General features: G+C 37.1%; 1 protein-coding gene across 1 annotated transcript in view; it reads left to right on the forward strand.

Moving 5' to 3' along the window:
- Positions 1 to 21,385, forward strand: part of PCCA (propionyl-CoA carboxylase subunit alpha) — a gene marked incomplete at its 5' end in the record, with an annotated part of 233,369 nt that overhangs the window by 60,061 nt on the left and 151,923 nt on the right. Inside the window, 3 exons of the mRNA XM_081326398.1 lie at positions 7,097 to 7,228; positions 13,960 to 13,996; positions 19,059 to 19,137. Of these exons, the coding sequence (XP_081182524.1) occupies positions 7,097 to 7,228; positions 13,960 to 13,996; positions 19,059 to 19,137 (248 nt within the window). The remainder of the gene's footprint in view (positions 1 to 7,096; positions 7,229 to 13,959; positions 13,997 to 19,058; positions 19,138 to 21,385) is intronic.

Genomic DNA, 21,385 nt, shown 5'->3' on the forward strand with positions numbered 1-21,385 from the left:
GCTATCCTAGACCCCTAAGTATATTGGTTCATTTGAAGGGGAAATTAGAGTGGGTGTTCCAATCAATGAAATGAGACATCAGGTATGAAAGTAAGACATCCTGCCTTATTTAATAAACAGAATTCTGGGTATTCACTATCAGTGTGATCTTCATAACACAAGTCTGTGTTATGGCTTAAATAAAGGATATGTCTAAGAACCTCAAACAGTTGATACACAGCAGGCTGGAAAAAGTTATAAAACAATTTCCAAAGAGTTTGGACTTCACTGGTTCCCTGTCAGGCAGATTGTGTACAAATGGAGGCAATTCAACACCATTATTATCCTCCCCAGGATGATCAAGTAGCCAAAATCACATCAAAGAGTATAATATTCTGGACGGTTTCAAAGAAGCCCAGGGTAAGGTCTTGCATTGGCAAATGTCCATGTTCCTGATACCATCATCAGAACAGCCCTACACAACAACGGTGTGCATGGCAGAATTGCAAGGAAAAGCCTAGTACTCCCCGAAATGAACATTGCTATCTTTCTCCAGTTTACAGAAATCCACACAGATATGCCAGAAGGCGGTTAGAAAAACATTCTGTGGATGGATGGTGACAAAATAGAAGCTTTTGACTGAAATAGAAAATGTTATGCATAGTGAAAGAAAAGCACTGGATTATGGGTGGGGGAATATTTATTTTTTATTAGATTTTTAGCCTGCCTTTTTTACTTTATAAGTAACTCAAGGCAATGAACATACGTAATACTCCTTCATCTTCCTGTTTTTCTTACGACAACAACCTTGTGAGATGAGTTTGGCTGAGAAGAGAATAACTGGCCCAAAGTCACACAGTTGGCTTTCATGCCTAAAACGGGATTAGAACTTAATAGTCTCCTGGTTTCACAACCTTAACTAGTACACTAAACATGATTTGGGCCCATTTTACTGCATCTAAATCAGGATTGTTTGCTTTCATTGATGGAACTATGAATTTTGAATTGTTCCAGCAAATTCTACAGGAAAATATTTGAGTATCTTCATGAACTGAAACTCCAGACAAAGTGGATCATGCAGCAAAGACCATGACTTCAAAAACACAAGATGTATGATCAAAGAATGTTTAAAGTAGAAGAAAGTTAATATTTTGGAATGGCCAAGTCAAAGCCCTTAATTCTATAGAAATATTGTGGAAGGATTTGAAATGGATCGTTCATGTGAGGAGGCCTACCAATATTCCTGAACTGAAGCTTTTTAGTAAGGAATGGGCTAAAATTTATCTAAGCCAAATGTGCAGGATTGTTCAACAGTTATTGAAAATTTCATTGAAATTTTCATTGTAGTTATTAGTGCCCAAGAGGGGCACACCACTTATTGAAATGTTCACATACTTTTGCCACATGCCAATTTTGTTTCATTTGTTAATTGGGTTCTCTTTTTCTATTTTCAGCACTCGGGCGGAAAGATAATATTTCAGGTCATATTTATGTAGAAATATTAAAAATTCAAAAGTGTTAGCAAACTTTTAAATACCACTATGGCTTAATTATGAAGCATTTGAATACAGTTTAATGCATCATACATTATTATCAGTAAGAATAATTATGGAAAGAGGGAATATGCTGCTTACCTGATTTAGTATTAAAAAATCTTTTTGAAGTGACAGTGCTCACATTTTATACATATTGAAGACTAAAAAAATCTGAAATATTAATAATCACATTTGATTTTTATTTTTTGCAAAACAGAAGCAGTCTCAGATGCTTCTGGGAACTCATTAGAAATAAATGGAGCAAACACACTACAGGAATCCAAATACAAATCTATTTTTAAGGAAATCTTGAGCTTTTGCAGCAGAAGTGTTTGAACATCCATCCTATTAATTGTAGAAACTACTTAAGATATTCAGTGTCAGTGATCAAGGCCAAGTGTGGAGAATAACTATAGTAGTTCTACTTTCAAAATACTTGGAAACCATTTAAGGATGTCAGTAGGAGGTAAATTAAAGCCATATGCATTAAGAAGCTAATAATTTGAAAAATGTACAGGAGCAATGAACCTTGGAGTTTATCAAGCATTGAAATGACTATTAGAAACAGCACTGTGTAGTTCTAAATAACAAAATAAAAGTAAAATGAAGTCTATCTAAAGTTGAATCATCATGACTTCAGTAATCCAAGCTCCAGCACTAGTGAGCAAATCTCAGTAGAAATGCAAAAAATTACAAGATTTTTTTTTGCATGGGGAGAAATAATCTCCATTTTCATTTGAAAAGTTATAATTTACTAATGTTGGACCTAAAATTAAAAACAAATCTTGTGTGTGCAACACATTAAAATAATCCAGAATATTTCTTTCATTTTTTTTCTTTTCTTTTCCACTATTAGTCTTCTGCAAGAAACACACTTTTATCTGAATGACTTGTTTTCAAGTAACTATGAAAAGGAATGCACTACTGTGTGTCATTCTTTGGATTTTATTCATACGCTTTATATTTTAATTGATACATTTTCTTCTAACCCAAAATGTACAATCCAAAATAGTGCTATGTAGTGTTACAGCCACATTTGAGCAAGATTCCTCAAATTGTCAGATAGGACATTGTCAGTTCCTACTAGTTCAGGAATTCTGCCTGGGTCTTTGATTTAGATGAAATACTACAGCCATCCTGTTCACATAAGCAGCAGTTTGGCAGTTCAAGTCTCACCGGCTCAAGGTTGACTCTGCCTTCCATCCTTCCGAGGTCGGTAAAATGAGGAACCAGATTGTTGGGGGCAATATACTGACTCTGTAAACCGTTTAGAGAGGGCTGTAAAGCACTGTGAAGCGGTATATAAGTCTAACTGCTATCGCTATTGCTATAGTCTATGTGCCAGGTCAAATACCAGAAATTGGAAAGGAACCAACAGATTCAAAAGAAAAGAGCTGGATTAGGCAGATTTGTTTGATGCTGTTAAAAGTATCATCACAAGATGTAAGCTGTCTAAGTAAAGCTGCTTTTTGCAATTGACTGATAGTGATTTTGTCAATGCCAATGGTATTCATGTAGTGCTCCAAATGTTTTGGGATTGTATTGCCAAGTCTTGTTGTCTGTTTTGCTTGCTTGTTTTTTTTATATATACTGCCCATGTAATATTTTATCTTGCCATGCCTCTTTTCTATTTTTCATTGGTCTTTCTTTCATGATATACTAGCATCTTCTTCACTGCCCTTCAAATATTCTTCCAATGCCCATTCTTCTTCTTCAACAATCTGGTGTACTTGCAGAATTCCATGTCCGCCTATGCCACTTGATAAATAGAGTCTGTCATCATTGCTACATGGATGCATTTGGATTTTAATTTTTCCCCTCTCTTGATTCATTCACTTTTAATCTTCTTGACTTGATGTTGTGTGCTTGATGTTGTCAGTTTGATGTTGTCAGCTTGAAGGATGCCCAGGTATTTGTAGTGATTGTCTTCATCCAGACTCTTGATGTTATTTCTACTGATGGTGCAGTGGTTAGAATGTAGTATTGCATGCTAACTTTGCCGACAGCCTGGAGTTCGATTCTGATGGTTACTCGGCTTTCTATCCTTCCGAGGTTAGTAAAATGAGGGCCCAGATTGTTGGGGGCAATATGCTGACATTGTAAATCCCTTAGAGAGGGATGTAAAGCACTATGGAACAATATATAAGTCTAAGTGCTATTGCTAAGTGCTATAGGGCATCTTGATTCCTCCAGTTTTCATTATTTTTCCTCTGGTAATGGTAAAAGTGGCACATTTATCCAGTCCTAATTGCATTCCTGTGTCATAGAACCATGCTTTTGTAATGGAAATTGCATAGATGTGAAGTGACCAAGAGTTCAGCTTAATCTATAGGCGACTTCATAATTTTGTGACTGAGCCAATTCCTAAAATTTCTTTGATGTTGCTATACTAGCAAGCTACTTCAACAGAATGTAGTGTACTGAATTTGATGGTACCATTTTATAATTGCAAGAACAGCCAACAAAAAGTTTCCCTGGAATAGTTGTGAAGCTGCTTTTTGTCATTTCTATGCTGTTAGGTTTCAAGTTTAATGGTATGTGATATTTTTCTTTATTTACACAAATGCTTTTAATTCAGTCTGGTGCAATCTTTATTGTTATTTTTTATTTTACATAAGGAAAACTATTATCAGGAAAAAAAACTATTACTATGGTTAATATTTCCTGTCTTTACTTTGGTCATTTCCTCTTTCTTTTGCTTATCATCTTTCATGTTCCCTCTCTTTCTTTCTTTCTTTCTTTCTTTCTTTCTTTCTTTCTTTCTTTCTTTCTTTCTTTCTTTCTTTCTTTCTTTCTTTCTTTCTTCTTTTTTGGGAGAAAAAAGTTGGAGTTCTTAAGGCTTTGCTGCCTCTGTCTTCTCTTTGTATTGATCAGTAATACTAAAAAAAAGATGAGTTAACATAAACCTGAGTAGACTCTGTAACCTTCCCCCCTTCCGCCTTTCTGGAAATGTAGATGCAATAACATTTGCAGTTGAAAAGGTTCATTCTCAGTTTCTAATGTTTAAGGATGCAAATGAAGCATTTTGTCTCTTCTGTGCCTGGAGGTGTTATGCAAGAAAACAGAAAGAGGTTTCTAGGATTAGTTCCACAGATTCCTTTTATCATGTAAAAATCTATGACCGATTTGATTGCCAGGAACTGAGGAAATCCTATATGGAAAACATCTAAAGAAAATTCCTCCCATGTTTCACTTTCCTTCTATTTAAATCAGTAACCACCTTGATAGTTACAGGGAATATTTGTTGGAATGCATGCAATTTTCTAACTACTTTGATTATTCGTGCTCTCTTGGTTTCATGTTTTTAATATGCTTTTTGATTATTTCAGTGTTCTGTTTGGAAAAGTGTACAATTGTATTAAAAGGAAAATAGATTTGAATGCTTTGACTTTTGGAATATAAAAACTCTTTAAATCGGTCTGATTATTGATTTTATCTAGCTGTAGTTTCTTCTCCCTTTCAACTCCCTTATTCTCTTTTAGTTTTAGTTGACTATGACAGAATGTGGGAATCCATGTGTTGTTTACAGTTATTTTATGCATTTATTTATTCCCTTCAATATTACAGCTAAGTAATAGTGCCCAAAGTTGCCTTACAGGGGAGATGGGCAGCATAATAAATTAACAAGCAAACAAACAGACATTTAAGTGAGCCAGTTTGGTGTAGTGCTTAAAGCATCAGGCTAGAAACTGGGAGACTTTGAGTTATAGTGAATTTAGACCATCCCTAGGAAGAAGACAATGGCAAACCACATGGCAGCTTTCAGAACTGAACACTGTTGAAGGTACAGAATTTTTTTTAAAAATGCTTTGTTCAAATAATGACATGAATCCAGCTTCATCCATGTTTGAGATTGGTGTGTGTGTCTGTGTCTGCCTGCCTGCCTGCCTGCCTGCCCGTCCATCCATCCATCCATCCATCCATCCATCCATCCATCCATCCATCCATCCATCTATCCATCCATCCCAGTTTTCCTTTTTATGTGCTGAATGCCTAGCAATAGCTCCTTTCCTCTCCATTGTGATTCATATCAGTATAATCAGGTAAATAGGAATAAGCGGGGTCCATTATTCAGAAGAATGCATTTACTTCACAGAATATATATCCTTCAATAGCATACTGTCTGGCAGAATGGAAAATATTGGATGATTTAGGGAATTAATTTGTAAGAATAGTATATTAGTTTTGGAGAAATGTTTGGAGAAAAACATATGAATTTGTCTGCTATTAAGATGTGAACTATCATGATTTGTATGCTAGAAATTTATTGTTTCACTCTAAATTTTACAGAAGTTGAATTTGTAGAATCAGATGTGGTAACCAAGTGGTAAGAAACCAAACACATGCATTTGCGAGATATCAAATCATTTCTTTGATATGCTTGCCTTTTGTGTTCTGCCTGAAGTAAGGCAGACTAATAAATAAATAATTTTATTATCTTATTAGTTAGCCAAATAATAAGCCCCGTAGATATGAAAGAGATGTATGCAATTTTGATTGCCATTGTCACATTTTACTTATCACTTAGTTAGCTGTAACTATAATCCTCTTAGCATTCAACATTCTTTCAAGCACCCCTCCCAAAAAAGCCCAGTATGTATTGTATATATGTCTATAGATTGGGTAACATAATTAAGGGTTGACATTATAATACCATCTAATATATTTGAATGGAACAGTATATTCTTCGATACGGTAAGAATTCAGATAAGTTTGTAAGTTGCAATATAGCATAAAATACAAATAACTGCAGCTTTTCCAGTATTAGTCTAAAATGGAAAGGGTTCTTGATTAGTATGAAGGTTGGTATTTAGAATTCTCTTCATCTGAAAAAAAAAATTAAAAGTCTATTTCGCATGTCTTCAGCCTATGTAAAAGAAAAAAAAAGTTGTCTTTACATGAACCTTAAAGAATGCAGAATGAAATCCTGAACTATATTTAAACAACATATTTTAGTATGGTCTTGTGGCATCTCAGAGTTATGACTTTGCCTTTTTCTCACTCGTGAAATCCTACAGATAAGTCAGGCAAACCTGTTTTATAACTTTCAGCTAGTTTTCCTTGGTCTGGTTTTGATTTATACAAGCAGTAATTTTGAGATCTTTGCTTTCTCTTCCTCATATACTTTTAATGTACTGTTGCAAGTTAAAGTTACTTGTAGTATGTGAGTTATGTTCTAAGACAGGGGTGTCAAACTCAATTTCATTGAGGGCCGCATCAGCATTGTGGTTGCCCTCAGGGGGCCGGGTGGGCGTGGCCTACTGGGTGGGCATGGCCAGAGTGCGTGTGGCCTACTGGGTAGGCGTGGCCAGCTCTACATCGTTCGCATGAAGGGTGCCTATGGGGGCCCGGGCAGGAGTGGGACAGATCTGAGGGTCTCTGGCAGAAGGAGGGTCTCTGGGCCAGGGCCAAGGCAGTGGGGGCCGTTCCCTCACTCTTTCCAGGATGGCTTCGCGGGCCACATGAAACCACTTTGTGGGCCGGATCCGGCCCCCGGGCCTTGTGTTTGACATGTCTGTTTTAAGAGGTCCATTGTAATACTTTTTCTGGTGAAAGCTTCTCTTCCTTCTTTGTTTCTTCAGGCATCAGAAGGTGTTGTTTTCATCGGACCAGATATGCATGCCATTCAAGCAATGGGAGACAAGATAGAAAGCAAACTGTTAGCCAAGAAGGCAAAGGTCAATACTATACCGGGTTATGACGGGGTGTTAAAGGTAAGAATTCTTTTTGAAATCAGCTAGTTATATAATCCCATTTCTAATTTAAAAAGTCCTTCCTGGATTAAGATATAATTATAACCTTCAATGGGACAGTGGGATTTATGATAGAAATATTTGCATATGATAAGTTGTTGAGATGAATAACACTCTTTATTCTATGTAAAAGAATAGTAAACTCAAAACTATCACTATGATATGTCTCACATAATACCATGTATGTGAGCTCCCTGGTCTTATGATTGCATAAATATGTAGGATAAGTACAAGTATAAATGAATGATTAAATAATAAATTAATACATAAATAAGAGAGGAGAAGCTTTTCTTCACAATAACAGTGTTTTGAAGAATTAGTGATTTGTTTCCCCATAGAATGAAACGACTGCCATAGATAGATAGAAGAAATGAAAATTCAAGAAGAACCTTGCTGGATGTGTGAGTTAGACTACTTCCCTGCCCATAAAAATGAGACTGTGTAGCACTTTAATTCAATTTTGAAAAGTTGCTTCAGAACATCTCCTTTAACAAGTCATTGAAAGATGCTGCTTTTGCTTTTACATGTTATGAAGTATTTTTTGGAAATCAAATTAACGTTGTGAGCTGCCTGGAGTTTGATTTAGGATGGGCAGCCATATAAATATTTTAAAACTCAAATCAAATAACATGATAACCCCACTAAAAATGGTTAAGAATTAATTTTATTATCTATGTAGTCTTTCCATGGCCTCTGTTACTTGATCACTTAAAATATGATATAGTGGAGAAAGGCACGAAAATTTTGGGACCTGTGAATGAAACATTTCTGCTGTGCTTTAAATGTTAAATATAGTACAGGTGGTTCTTGTTTAATGACCATTCACTCAGCAACCATTCAGAGTTACAACAGTGCTGAATGAGGAAACATACAGAAAGTCCTTGAAGTTGCAGTTTTCATAGCATCCCCATAGTCATGTGATTGCAATTTGGGCCCTACCAGCTGGCTTGTAACAGTTGTAATGTCCCACAGTCAAAAGTTCTCCATTTGCGACCTTCATTGCCAGCTTTCAACAACAAAGTCAATGAAGAAACTGGCAAGAAGTCACAGATGGCAATCATGTGACATCATACCTAAAGACTGTGCAGGATTCATCTAACCTTTTGGTTTTCTTTGCCTAAATGTAGAACCTTACTTTTTCACCATTAAATTTCATTTTGTTAGATAGCGCCCATTGTTCAAGCCAATGTTCAATTTAATTTTTGTTTTATGGAGAGAGAGTGTAGATAGCTGTAAATAATACAATAGTTATTTATTTTTTCCCTACCTTTGGCCTTCAATCCAAACTAGTTCCCATGACAGCCATTGCTAGATATTAAAATGGATCAATTCTGTAGCTATAGGACACATATTTGCATAAAATTGGCCAGGGATGTTGTATACAAACGTGCAAACGGGCCAATTTCAACGATGAAATAAACTTTGCAATTTTGTTTGATCTTGCTGTTTAGATTAGGACATCTTTGGGAATAATACTGTCCTATTCACCAAGACTGTAGTACAGAGTTAAAAAATATATGAAGCATAACATTTGAAAGATGTTCTGTACATGCTAAATATTATGCTATGTTATATATGGACATTGAACCACTGATTGGTTCAAAATTGGGAAAAGAGTCCGGCAAGGCTGTATACTGTCGCTCTGCCTGTTTAATTTATATGCAAAGCACATCATGAGAAAGGCAGGGCTAGATGAATCAAAAGTTGGAATTAAGATTGCTGGGAGAAATATCAACAACCTAAGATATGCAGATGATACCACTCTAATGGCAGAAAGTGAACAGGAACTAAAGAGCCTCTTGTTGTGGGTGAAGAAGGAGAGTGCAAAAGTTGGGTTGAAACTTAACATTAAGAAAACCAAGATCATGACATCCGGCCCTCTCAATTCCTGGCAAATAGATGGTGAAGAAATGGAGGTAGTGACAGATTTTATTTTCCTGGGCTCCAAGATCACTGCAGATGGGGACTGCAGCCAAGAAATTAAAAGACGCTTGCTCCTGGGGAGGTAAGCCATGGCAAATCTAGACAGCACACTAAAAAACAGAGATATCACCCTGCCAACAAAAGTCCATATAGTCAAGGCTATGGTCTTCCCAGTTGCAATGTATGGCTGTGAAAGTTGGACCATAAGAAAGGCTGAGCGCCAAAGAATTGAGGCCTTTGAATTATGGTGCTGGAGAAGACTCCTGCAAGTCCCTTGGACTGCAAGGCGATCAAACCGGTCAGTCCTAGAGGAGATCAACCCTGACTGCTCTTTAGAAGGCCAGATCCTGAACTTGAAACTCAAATACTTTGGTCACCTAATGACTTCTCAACTAACAACAACATATAGAGAAGAAGGGAACAACAGAGAATGAGGTGGCTGGCTGGAGTCATTTAAGCAGTAGGTGTGAGCCTAAATGGACTTCAGAAGATGGTAGAGGACAGGAAGGCCTGGAGGAATGGTGTCCATGGGGTCGTGATGGGTCGGACACGACTTCGCAACTAACAACAAAATATATAGACATTAAAATAACTTGAACAAATTATGCAACTGAAATAAGGCCTTGGTTATGGAAGTCATGTACAAGTATATATATATTAATGGGTCTTAAAGAAACTATAGGACTCTTAGATTGTTTTTACTTTCATATAGGCTTCTGTAGAAATGTACGTTTATCTGTCACTATTCCTCCACCACAGGCTTAAGATACAGACGGAACCTGACAGACTTGAACATTGGGCGCTATCTAACAAAATGAAATTCAATAGTGAAAAAAGTAAGGTTCCACATTTAGGCAAGAAAAACCAAATGCACAGGTTCAGAATAGGTGGCACCTTGCTCAATAGTACAAACTGTGAGAGGGATCTCAGAGTCCTAGTGGACAGTCACTTAAATATGAGCCAGCAGTGTGCTGCAGCTGCCAAAAAAGCCAGCACAGTCCTAGGCTGCATTAACAGAGGGATAGAATCAAGATCACGTGGAGTGTTAATACCACTTTATAATGCCTTGGTAAGGCCACACTTGGAATACTGCATCCAGGTGTGGTCACCACGATGTAAAAAGATATTGAGACTCTTGAAAGAATACAGAGAAGAAGAACAAAGATGTTAGGGGACTGGAGGCTAAAACATATAAAGAATGATTGCTGGAATTGAGTATGTGTAGTTTAACGAAGAGAAGGGTGAGGGGTGACATGATAGCAGTATTCCAATATCTCAGGGGTTGCCACAAAGAAGAAGGAGTCAAGCTATTCTCCAAAGTACCTGAAGGCAGGACAAGAAGCAATGGATGGAAACTAATCAAGGAGAGAGGCAACCTAGAGCTAAGGAGAAATTTCCTGACAGTTAGAACAATTAATGAGTGGAACAACCTGCCTCCAGAAGTTGTGAATGCTCCAACACTGGAAGTTTTTAAGAAGAGACTGGACAACCGTTGGTCTGAAATGGTACAGGGTTTCCTGCCTGAGCAGGGGGTTGGACTAGAAGACCTCCAAGGTCCCTTCCAACTCTTCTAGTACTATTATTACTATTATTACTGTTGTTGTTATTATTCTCTAGAGTGGATTTTACACACACGCACACACACACACACACACACACACACACACTGATTTTTGCTTCAGAATCCTGACATCTCTAGTCCTGCCTTTCTTTGAGAATGTATAAAATATTTTCCCCTTCAACTGAACAAAACGTGCAAATGCCTATATTTACAGGACACCACTTATAGTCATTTCATTTAAGTTTTCAAAAGTAGAGAATAATTTGGGGTATTAAATCTTGTCTCCTCTCTTTCTATAGGTGGTCCATAGAACCTTATTGGATGTATCCATCCAGCATGTAGTGATGCTTGTGTGTCAAGGGAAGGAGATCAATTGATAAACACCTCTTTAAGGATCCCCACCTATATGCCAATTAAAATTAGAAAAATGTTAATTTTCCTAAGCTTTTGCCTTTTGGCAAAGGAATGTGATAATCTTCAGAGGAATAACAAACTAGAGAGTTAGTTGCTCTCCCTCTGCTACTTATTCCCTATGAAACCTCCCTCCTCCAAGCAGTAAGCTATTAGCACCAATATTAAATTTGAACTCTAAGTCAGGTCTGGGTAAGGAGATGGTCTAGGATTGCAGCATGGGGGGAAGATAGAAAAGATGTAACTACTTTTTCCTCCATATAAGCATAACATAGAAATCCAGACCCTGTATGGCAATGAAGCTTGGGAAGGAAAAAAAATCTTTTCCAGTGTTAATTCTTAGAGCAAAAGAATTTAGAAATGGAAAAGATTTTTCCTTTTGATTTCCAGAACATGTACCCAGGCTTAAGTTCAGATTTCTGCTTCTTAAGATTCTTACTGGATTAGTTTTATAGACAGGCTATATAAATAGAAGCTTAACATCCCAATGATTGGGAATGTTTAGAAGAAAAAAACATGGAGAGAAAAATGCTGGGAAAATAGTAAAGGAAGATTTCTTAACTTTTTCTTTTGGTTCTTTCTCTTTTCAGAAGTAAACTGGCTGGCTTTTAAATAGAAGCAAGTAGATTCGATGCAGCTATGAGCTTTTGACTAGAGGAAGAACATTTATTATTTTAATTTTTTTCACGAACAGTAGGCTGGTAGGATGGTGAAATAGCCTTTATTTTTGAAGGCTGCAAATTATAGTTTAACACTAGTAATAAAAGGAGTAATAAAGTAATTTTAGTACTGCTTTGAAATGTAAATGGCATACAGTAACTAGTTGACTTCTTATGAGCTTGAAGTCTGAAGCAGTTATTCCTGGTTTACAGGTGAGGTAACTAAAAGAGAGAGGAAGAACTAGGTTGCTTGAACTTTAAAATTCTTTTAATAAAGCTATGCATGTTTTTTTTATGGAGAAAAAAATGTGGAAGTTTCCTCCTTGGCTCTATAGTAATCAGGCTCTTCGTCAGTCTTTACTCTTCCTGCATTTTATTCAAGAGGCTCTAATTGTCTGTATTTGGCAGGTTTAACACTTCCTGACAGAGAGGCTATTAAGGGGAAGTATTCTCACATAACTGTCACAGGCAGGAACAAAGAACCTTCAGACTCAATGTGTGGAAATCACTAACATTCTTAAATGACCCTTTTCATGCATTTTTAAAAGTCCCTCTAAGCTAGAACTTGGTGCCTGCCGGGGCTGCAGGGAAAGCAACAAGGTGTAACAGTAAATCTTGATTTTATTCTTTCCTGCTTTTTGGGGTGGATTTCTGTTTGGTTTAAAGCATTTTTTGTTTGTAAAATCTCATTAACAGATGTGCCTATTTGAATTAAACAGATACACACAGAGATACCCGCACATTTAAAGCTGATACAGGTTTCAGGGCTGCTTTGAACTTAACAGGCACTGATATGCAGAAAAGAATAGTTAATAAAAGGAAATTAAATTTTCTAACTACTTCCTGTAGCAGCTTCCTTAATCTTCATCACACTCTTGGTAGGTAGTAAAAAGATTTTGTTTTAATGCTTGGTTAACAAGAATCCTCCATCCCCTCTTTCTTTGAGGCAAGAAGAATGTCTGTTGGATTAAAAAAAACACCCAACTTTTAAAATATCAGTTTTCATTTTAATGTCCAAAGGTCAGTCCCTACAGATTCAGTCCTATAGATTAGTTGGAGTATTCTGAATATATAGTATACTAAACCAGCAGTAGGAAGACTTTGGGTTTGATTTATCTTTTAAAAACAAGAGTGAACTCTTAACATAAGAATTGTGAGCTCACCAATTTGCTTTGAATTTTAGAATGGAATGAAACACATGCCTACCAAGCATAAATCTACTCACACTTACCCTATTTTTTATTTCAGTAAGAGGAATAGTTTTGTTTGCTATTTTTGAACAGTTCCGTGTCAGAAATCTGCATTGATGTAGTCTGAGAAGATCTTGTAGATTTAATCAAGATAGTAGTTCAAGATTTGTTTGAACTGCTGGGGATTGGGATGGTACACTTTTAACCATTATTTGAGCTATATTTCCATCTTGTTTTGTTACTTTCTCCACCCATGTGTCGTATTTAGAATCTTAATTCTAAAATAAAAGTAAGTAGATACAACAGTTTGTATTCTGTTGTTAAAATGCCAAATGCTATTAATGTTTGTGAGTCAAGGTTTCATTTAAAGTTAGGATTACTTTTTGAATTATTAACCTTCATCCTGACCCCCACCCCCACCCCTTCACCCAATTTATGCAACATTATATTTGAAGTTTTCTGTAAATCTAATACTTGTGTTGATGCTGAAGCTTAGCCAAACAATAGAGAATCAACTCCCCCTGCTGACTATATCTAGGCCAACATGATACACGGGTACCTTAGAAGATAGGAAAAAACTAAAAAAGCAAACAAAAAGGGTATTAACTGGCTGCTGACAGATCCTAATGTTCTGATCTTTGCTTCTTAGTGAAACCTTCTAAATTCAATAATTTGAGCAATTTGAGTAATCCTTCGGGAGCCCTGTTGCTTTTTGTTTTGTGTTTCACTAAGTCATTCTTTATTGCTTAAGGGCTGTGTAATGCAGTGACAAGGTAAAATTTACATTTTACTGGAATTAATTTTATATTTCTGTGAATGAAGTGGGTCAGAAGGTTGTAAAATCAAACATTAAATGTATTGAAGAAGGCAGTGTAATATATGATTGCCCTAGAGACATTGAACAGTGCTGATGGGATTAATGGTGGGTCCAATTTCCTGCTTTTACAGGATGCAGATGAAGCTGTCCGAATTGCAAGGGAAATTGGTAAGTTATCGGGTTTTTTTAACATGGGGACTGTAAGAGATGAACATGCTTTTCAGAAGATGCTCTTGACTAAATTATTTAATTATTTTGGTTTTCAAATTCTCTATTGCTATAAGAACTGGAAGGCATTCTTTGCACCTTAAAACTTAGTTCTATATTTATATAGCATTTTAGCAATTTATGTTGTAAACAGGATGACATTGATCTGTGATAAAATATAGGCTTTGGTGAGCAACAAGTAAGGATGGAATTTATGTTCACTGTACCTCCACATTTGACTTTTTAAAATAATAGGACCCTCTTGTTTTATAAAACAAATTCTTATTCAGATTGAGTGGAGTTTAAAACATGTTTTGAAATATAGAGGGAGTGTCAGCAGAATCTTTTGAAGTCAGTTACTGAATCAGAAGAACCTAAACTACTTCTCTGGATCATTGTCTATATTTTGACAATTTCATTTTTATAGAATAGATTTTTTTAAAAAATCACTGACATTTTGAAGTGGTTGAGATGTAAGAAGTAACCATTCTTTCAAACGAGGATTGACTGCTGGTGACAGCATTCATGCAGTTTTGTTGGCAGTATTCTATCTTGCTCTGGATGTCCAAGTACTAACCAGAGCTCATCCTGCTTAGCTTATGAAATAAGACAAAGTTGACTAGATGCTGCCACCTGCTAAGGTGGCATGGAGACTATAAATCTAGTTAAATTTAATCTTCTATTTTATCTTGGCCAATATTACGTGACAGTGTCTTAGAGAGAGACGAAGCAAGATAACATGCATTTCATAGATATTCAGAAATCTTTGGCCAGTTGTTATTTCTTAGTCTAAGTAACCTGTATGAAAATGGACAACTTATGAAAATTACAAGAGATCCAACCTAGAAATAAGGAGAATTTCCTGACTGAGAAGAATTAATCAATAGAATGGCTTGTCTTCAGAAGTTGTGAGTGCTCCATCGTTGGACAACCATTTGTTTGAAATGGTATAAGGAGGTTGGATTAGAAGACCTCCAAGGTTCCTTCCAACAATTCTAATTCTAATTCTAATTCTAATTCTTGTATCCCTGTGCCTGTGCCTGTCCCTATCCCTTTTCCCCTATCCCAGACTGAGAAATGTAGAACTTAGGGAGTCTTATGGCTATTTTGAAATATAAGACATAGTTGACTAACTTTGTGACCTTGCACATAAGGAATGTTTTAATGAGAAATTCTCTTCTAAAACAAAGCTAAATTTCTAGGTACAAAAAGCAGTTTTTGGAAAAATGGAAATAGGAGGAGAACAGCGAAGGCTACAATCACATGTGTACCGAATTTCAAGTAAAATCAATATAATCAGCCCCATTATTGTTATTTATTATCTCCTTGAATAAGCTGAACCTTTTGCTTTGATATTTTTAGGCAGGTTCCCTTTGTTCTTCTCCTGTTTCTCTGAATACTTTTTTCAATTTTACAAAATACAGGGCATAAGCGAAAGCCAGACTCTATGGGGAGATTAAAAATAGTGCTGCATGTCTAGGTCTATTCAGCAAATGAAATTATTTAGAGCAGCATTCCCAAAACTTTCTGGCTTTGTGAACTGGCGGGGGAGTGGGGGAGAGGTACTGGTTCTGCATGAGTGCCGGGTGAGCATGCACATGCAGCTTTATTTGTACAAGCAGCAAGCATATGCACCTGCTTCTCGTGGGCCATGGGCTGGTACTAGGCCATGGGGACCCTTGATTTAGCGATTAAGCCCACCTTCCTAATATCTCTTTTCAGAATAGAAAATGTGCAGGCTTCTTTTTGCCAGTTTTAGTTTTATTGAAATGAGATATTAATTCTGGGGAAAAAAGTTGGTATAATATTGCCAATGATCAGAGCTTCATGCAAGATTGATACGCAAAGGAATTGAGTAAAGATGTAACACCAAAGTTTGGTGCTTTTTCATTTATTTCATAAAAATAGTAATCCAATATGAAGTCATGTAAAAAATAATCTCTAGATCAGTCAATTCAATTTTCTACCCAATACACCAGGGGTGTCAAACTGCCGGCCCGCGGGCTAGATGCGTCACAAGGAAACCGCGCCCACCCCATTGCCGGAAATGGGAAAAAAGTTCATGTGATATCGCGTGACATCGTGTGACGTCATGAGTTTGACATGTCTGCAATACACATATGATAAATTTTGAAGTTCTCAATTCAAAGATTCTAGAGGACATACCATATCCCAGTCTGATAGGTATTAATTGATTCTTGATTGATTAATACAGTCTAGAGAGATTTCTTACATTTCTAGGGCACCATTGATGTCAGAAATGTCTCCCAGTTTTGGTAGGGAGAAGGTTTTGAAATAATAGCAAATATTTCCTACAGTACCGAATGAAATTGTCCAGGAAGTCAGAACCACAATATAATTTGGAATGTCCAAGTTAAATTCTAAATCTAAACCTCATAAAAATGAAAAACTCATACTAAAAATCCTCAGATGATACTGAGTTGAAGCAATTTACCATATAGGAGTGGCACAAAAATTCTATACAGCAATGTGTATGTAAGAATCATTTTTATATGAAAATTAAGTTGACATAGAGCAAGATAAAAAGATGAAGTTTAGTAACCAAATCACATAAAAATCTGTATTCAAAATTGTGTACTGCTGTCAAATTTTAAACTGTGTCTAACTTTGTGCCAACAATTTAATTAGTTGAAATAAAATTAGCCAAAAAAAGAGAGACAATTTCTCAACTCTTCATCTAATGATATTTCAGCAATGATAATCAATACAGGTAAAAATAAAAGAACCCAGAGAATTTCCATCATATATGACACTCTCACAGTATGTTTGTTTGTTTGTTTGTTTGTTTGTTTGTTTGTTTGTTTGTTTGTTTATTTATTTATTTATTTATTTATTTATTTATTTATTTATTTAGATTTATATACCACCCTTTCCCGAAGGACTCAGGGCGGTTTACAGGATATTTAAAAGAAAATCAATACAAAAGTTAAAACAAATTAAAAAAGATTAAATGAAACCCTGAGAAAAAATAAAAACCCAGTTAAAATTAAAATTAAAAAATTCTCAGCCTGGGCCAGAGAGCTCGAAGAGCCAGGTCTTCAGGTCCCGGCGGAATGAACGGAGGTCGGGGGCAGTCCTAAGCTCCGCGGGCAGCTGGTTCCAAAGGGCAGGCGCGCCCACTGAGAAGGCCCTACCCCTGGGTGTTATCCGCCGGCAATCTTTAACCGGCGGCACCCTGAGAAGACCCTCCCTGTGGGAGCGCACTGGACGAAGGGAGCTTGATGCTGGCAGCAGGTGTTCCCTCAAATATCCAGGACCCTCGCCATTTAGGGCTTTATAGGTCATCACCAGCATCTTGAATCTCACCCGAAGGGCAACCGGAAGCCAATGCAGCTCGCGGAGTAGAGGTGTTACATGGGAGTATCGGGAGACCCCCATCACGACTCGCGCGGCCGCATTCTGCACCAGCTGAAGCCTCCGGGTGGTCCTCAAGGGCAGCCCCATGTAGAGAGCATTGCAGTAGTCTAAATGGGAGGTCACGAGCGCATGAGTGACTGTGTGTAGGGCATCTCGGTCCAGGTAGGGTCGCAACTGGCGCACCAGGCGAACCTGGGCAAAAGCCCCCCTGGTCACGGCTCCTATATGATCTATATGGTTATAATCTTATCGTTCTGTTTCATATCTTCTTTAATAGATAATATTTCTTGTGAGATGAAATGCTTGCCAACTCCTTTTCCTTCGACTCCTTTTAAGAACATAAATTGAGTAAAAATATATTTAATAAAAAAGATCAGATAAAGGTCATTCTTTATGTGGTAGGCATCAGCTACATAAGTAAAGAGAAGAGAATATGTTACCTGAATGAAGTACAAGTACAGGTGGTCCTTGAATTTATGACACAGAATTTCCATTACTAAGCAAAGTGATTGTTAAGTAAGCCACATCTGATTTTATGACCTTTTCTGCTACAGTTGTTAAGTGTATCACTGCAATTGTTAAGTGAATCACATGATCATTGAGTGAATCTGGCTTCCCCCATTGACTTTTCTTGTTGGAAGCTGGTTGGGAAGGCTAGAAATGGTGATCACGTGATATCAGGGTGCTTTCAACCATTGTAAATATATGACAGTTGCCAAGTGCCTGAATTTTGATCATTTTGACCGTGGGGATTCTGTGATGGTTATGAGTCTGGGTACCTGTTACTCGTCCCAGCTTCTGCCAACCTAGCAGTTCGAAAGCACGTAAAAATGCAAGTAGAAAAATAGGGACCACTACGGTGGGAAGGTAACAGCGCTCCGTGTGCCTTTGGCATCTAGTCATGCCGGCCAAATGACCACGGAGACGTCCTCGGACAAGCGATGGCTCTTCGGCTTTGAAACGGAGATGAGCACCAGCCCCTAGAGTCGGAAACGACTAGCACGGATGTGCGGGGGAACCTTTACCTTTACCTTTTACCTGTTGTAAGTCATTTTCTTTGGTGCCATTGCAACTTCCAATGGTTCCTAAATGAATGGCTGTGACTCGAGGACTACGTGTATACAAAGTTTATTCTAAAACTGAAGACTTCTTTATTGATTTCTCTATTATCCGAATATTGGTTGTTTCCCACAGTTTTGTTTAAAATGTGGATAACCTTTCTCAGAGTGGTCTATCTTGACTGCTTCATATTTAATATCTTGGTGCTTGGATTGGACGAATGAAACTGTCATGAATTTAGCATACCATTTTTCTTCTGCAGGTCTTCCTGTCATGTTAAGTTGAAATTCCAATTTCTTTTAAAAAATGGTTTTGCTTGTTTGAGGATCTTTTGATGAAAAGACAAATGTTTTAGATATTTATTAAAATGCTAGGTTTTATTGCTAATTCAACCTGATCAGCTTAAATTCAGGAGATTGCTGTCATTAAAACCACTGTACTGTACAGATAATGCAGCTTAAATTCCTCTTCCCAGCAGAAAGCTTTTTAATAAGCTTGTTATTGACCTTGTCATTGAACATGTGGTCAGTTGTCATAAATGTATGATCAAAATTTAAATTTCTGTCTAATTGTTCCCTGCTGCTAGGCTACCCTGTGATGATCAAGGCTTCGGCAGGTGGTGGTGGAAAAGGCATGAGAGTTGCATGGAGTGATGAAGAAGCCAGGTGAGATGTTGTCCAGAAATCAGTTTTGATGACTACTTCTGTTTTCAAATCCAGCTAAGCCATTCTTTCTTTTTACAGTTCTCATAAACTATTATAAACTAGCAGTTAAGCAGCAAATGAACAAGTTTTTGCTCTTATTCTCTAGGCAGTCTATTGCATGTAGTGCTCCACTGATGACCATTCATTTAATGATGCTTCAAAATTATGTCAGTACTGAAAAAGTTACTTAGGACCAGTCAATAATTAGTGTGATCATGTGATCAAACTTTGGGTACTTGGCAGCCGGCATGTATTTACAATGGTTGCAGCATTCTGGAGTCATATGATTACTATTTATGATGTTTTCAAGGGGTTTCCAGCAAGTAAAGTCAATGGAGGAAGCTGGATTTGCTTAACAAACACATGACTTGCTTAGTAACAGCAACAAGAAAGATCATAAATAGCCACATCATTAAGCAATGAAAATCCAATTATGGTCTGTGGTACTCCATTCTAAGGAGGATGAACTAGAAGTCCCATTTTTCCAATCAGTATGACTATGGGCAAGATGAAATGGTCCTGCAGAACAGCTAAAGTGCTAACATGGGCTTGGTATACCTTAACACTTTTCTTATACAGGACTTTTGTGTATATGTTTTTTCTGTCCATATGATTCAACTACTATTCCATATTTTTATTAATAAATTAGTTACATTAATCCCATATTTTCCTGAAGCTTGGGAGCCCAAAGCAAGATGGCACAGCTGTTTTGTAGCAGCACTGATGCCATGGAACAGCCCTTTGATTGAACTCAGGCTAGCTGCCTCCTTGCTGATTTTTTTTGGGGAAATTTGAAAATGGAATGGTTTCATAAACCTTTCCCCTGATTGTATATATGATGCCATCCTTTTTAAATTTTATTTTTAGTCTTTTTTCTGACAGTTGTTTTTGTTGCTAATATTTGTTGTGCTCCTCCCATTATTTTAAATGTATTTGTAGTAAATTATTTCTATTTTTAGTCTATGTAAGCTATTGAAAGTCATTTTTGATTGCAGTGTGATAGAAAGGTGTTGGATATGTAAATAAACAAATCCTTTAATGGTGTTAGCTGATAAATTGTTTACAAGATTTTCTTTACCCACCAACACAGACCAATTAGTTTTGCCAATAGAAAATAACTGCTGACTTTCAAACATTTTCAGTGACTAAAACAGGATTTGACTATACTTTTGGAGAGAGGACTCATGAGTTGATGGTGTTGATAGGATGTAGTGGTGTGTATGTTGGGAGGAGCCACTAATATCTTCCTCACAACCTCATATCAGTTTGCAGGTCAACTGAGGAGGGTGTTTAACCATGTTCTTCTTCAGAATTCTTACAAGCCTGGTTGCTATTTTCAATATCTTCAGTAACATTATTGCGAAAAGCAATCATCCTCTTAATGATTGCTGATTATCTGAAATTAACAATAAGAAAAAACAGTTATTTTGCCAACACCAGGATTCTGCATATTTTAAGGGGATTTCCAATCAGTATTTTGTACATACCAATTTTATTCATATCCTCAAGCACACAAAGTTAAATTATGGCATCTGAGGGATAAAAGGGATCATTCATCAACAAACTCATTTCTACAGTTGAAAGGAGCCATTGCTGGCCACAATGGAACTCCGGCTGTTGGAGCATAAGCAGCTGCTTCAGCCATTGAGAAGGCATCACTGGCAGGGGCTCGGCCAAAGTCCAGGTTGATCCAACCTGGGAAGTTTCCAATTTATAGTGATGCCTTTTGGACTACAAGAAGGCCCTGCTGTAATTGTGCAGTTAATCAACCAGGTGGTCCATGATCATTCGTACAAAGAGGTTTTAGTTTATCTTGATGACATTCTCATTTACACTGAGACTATGGAAGAGCACATTAAATTGGTCCGCGAAGTGCTGAGGAACCTACTGAGGGCTAAACTGTACACAAAGCTATCTAAATGTGAGTTTCACCAGAGATGCCTTGACTATCTAGGGTACCAAATTTCAAATGAGGGAATAGAAATGGATCCTGCAAAAGTGAAAGCTGTATTGAAATGACAAACCCCTCGCACCCGTAAACAACTTCAAAGATTTCTGGAGTTTGCTAACTTTTACCGCCAATTTATGCCCTCTTTCACAAAGAGCCATGCCAATAAACAACTTACTGAAAACAGGGAAAGAAGGGGGGAAAGCCCGGCTTTGTCAGGCTTTGCCATGGTCCCTAGAATGCTAAGCTCCATTTGAGAAA

Source organism: Vipera berus (assembly GCF_964194415.1).
Source record: "Vipera berus genome assembly, chromosome: 4".
NCBI classification, from domain to species: Eukaryota; Metazoa; Chordata; class Lepidosauria; order Squamata; family Viperidae; genus Vipera; species Vipera berus.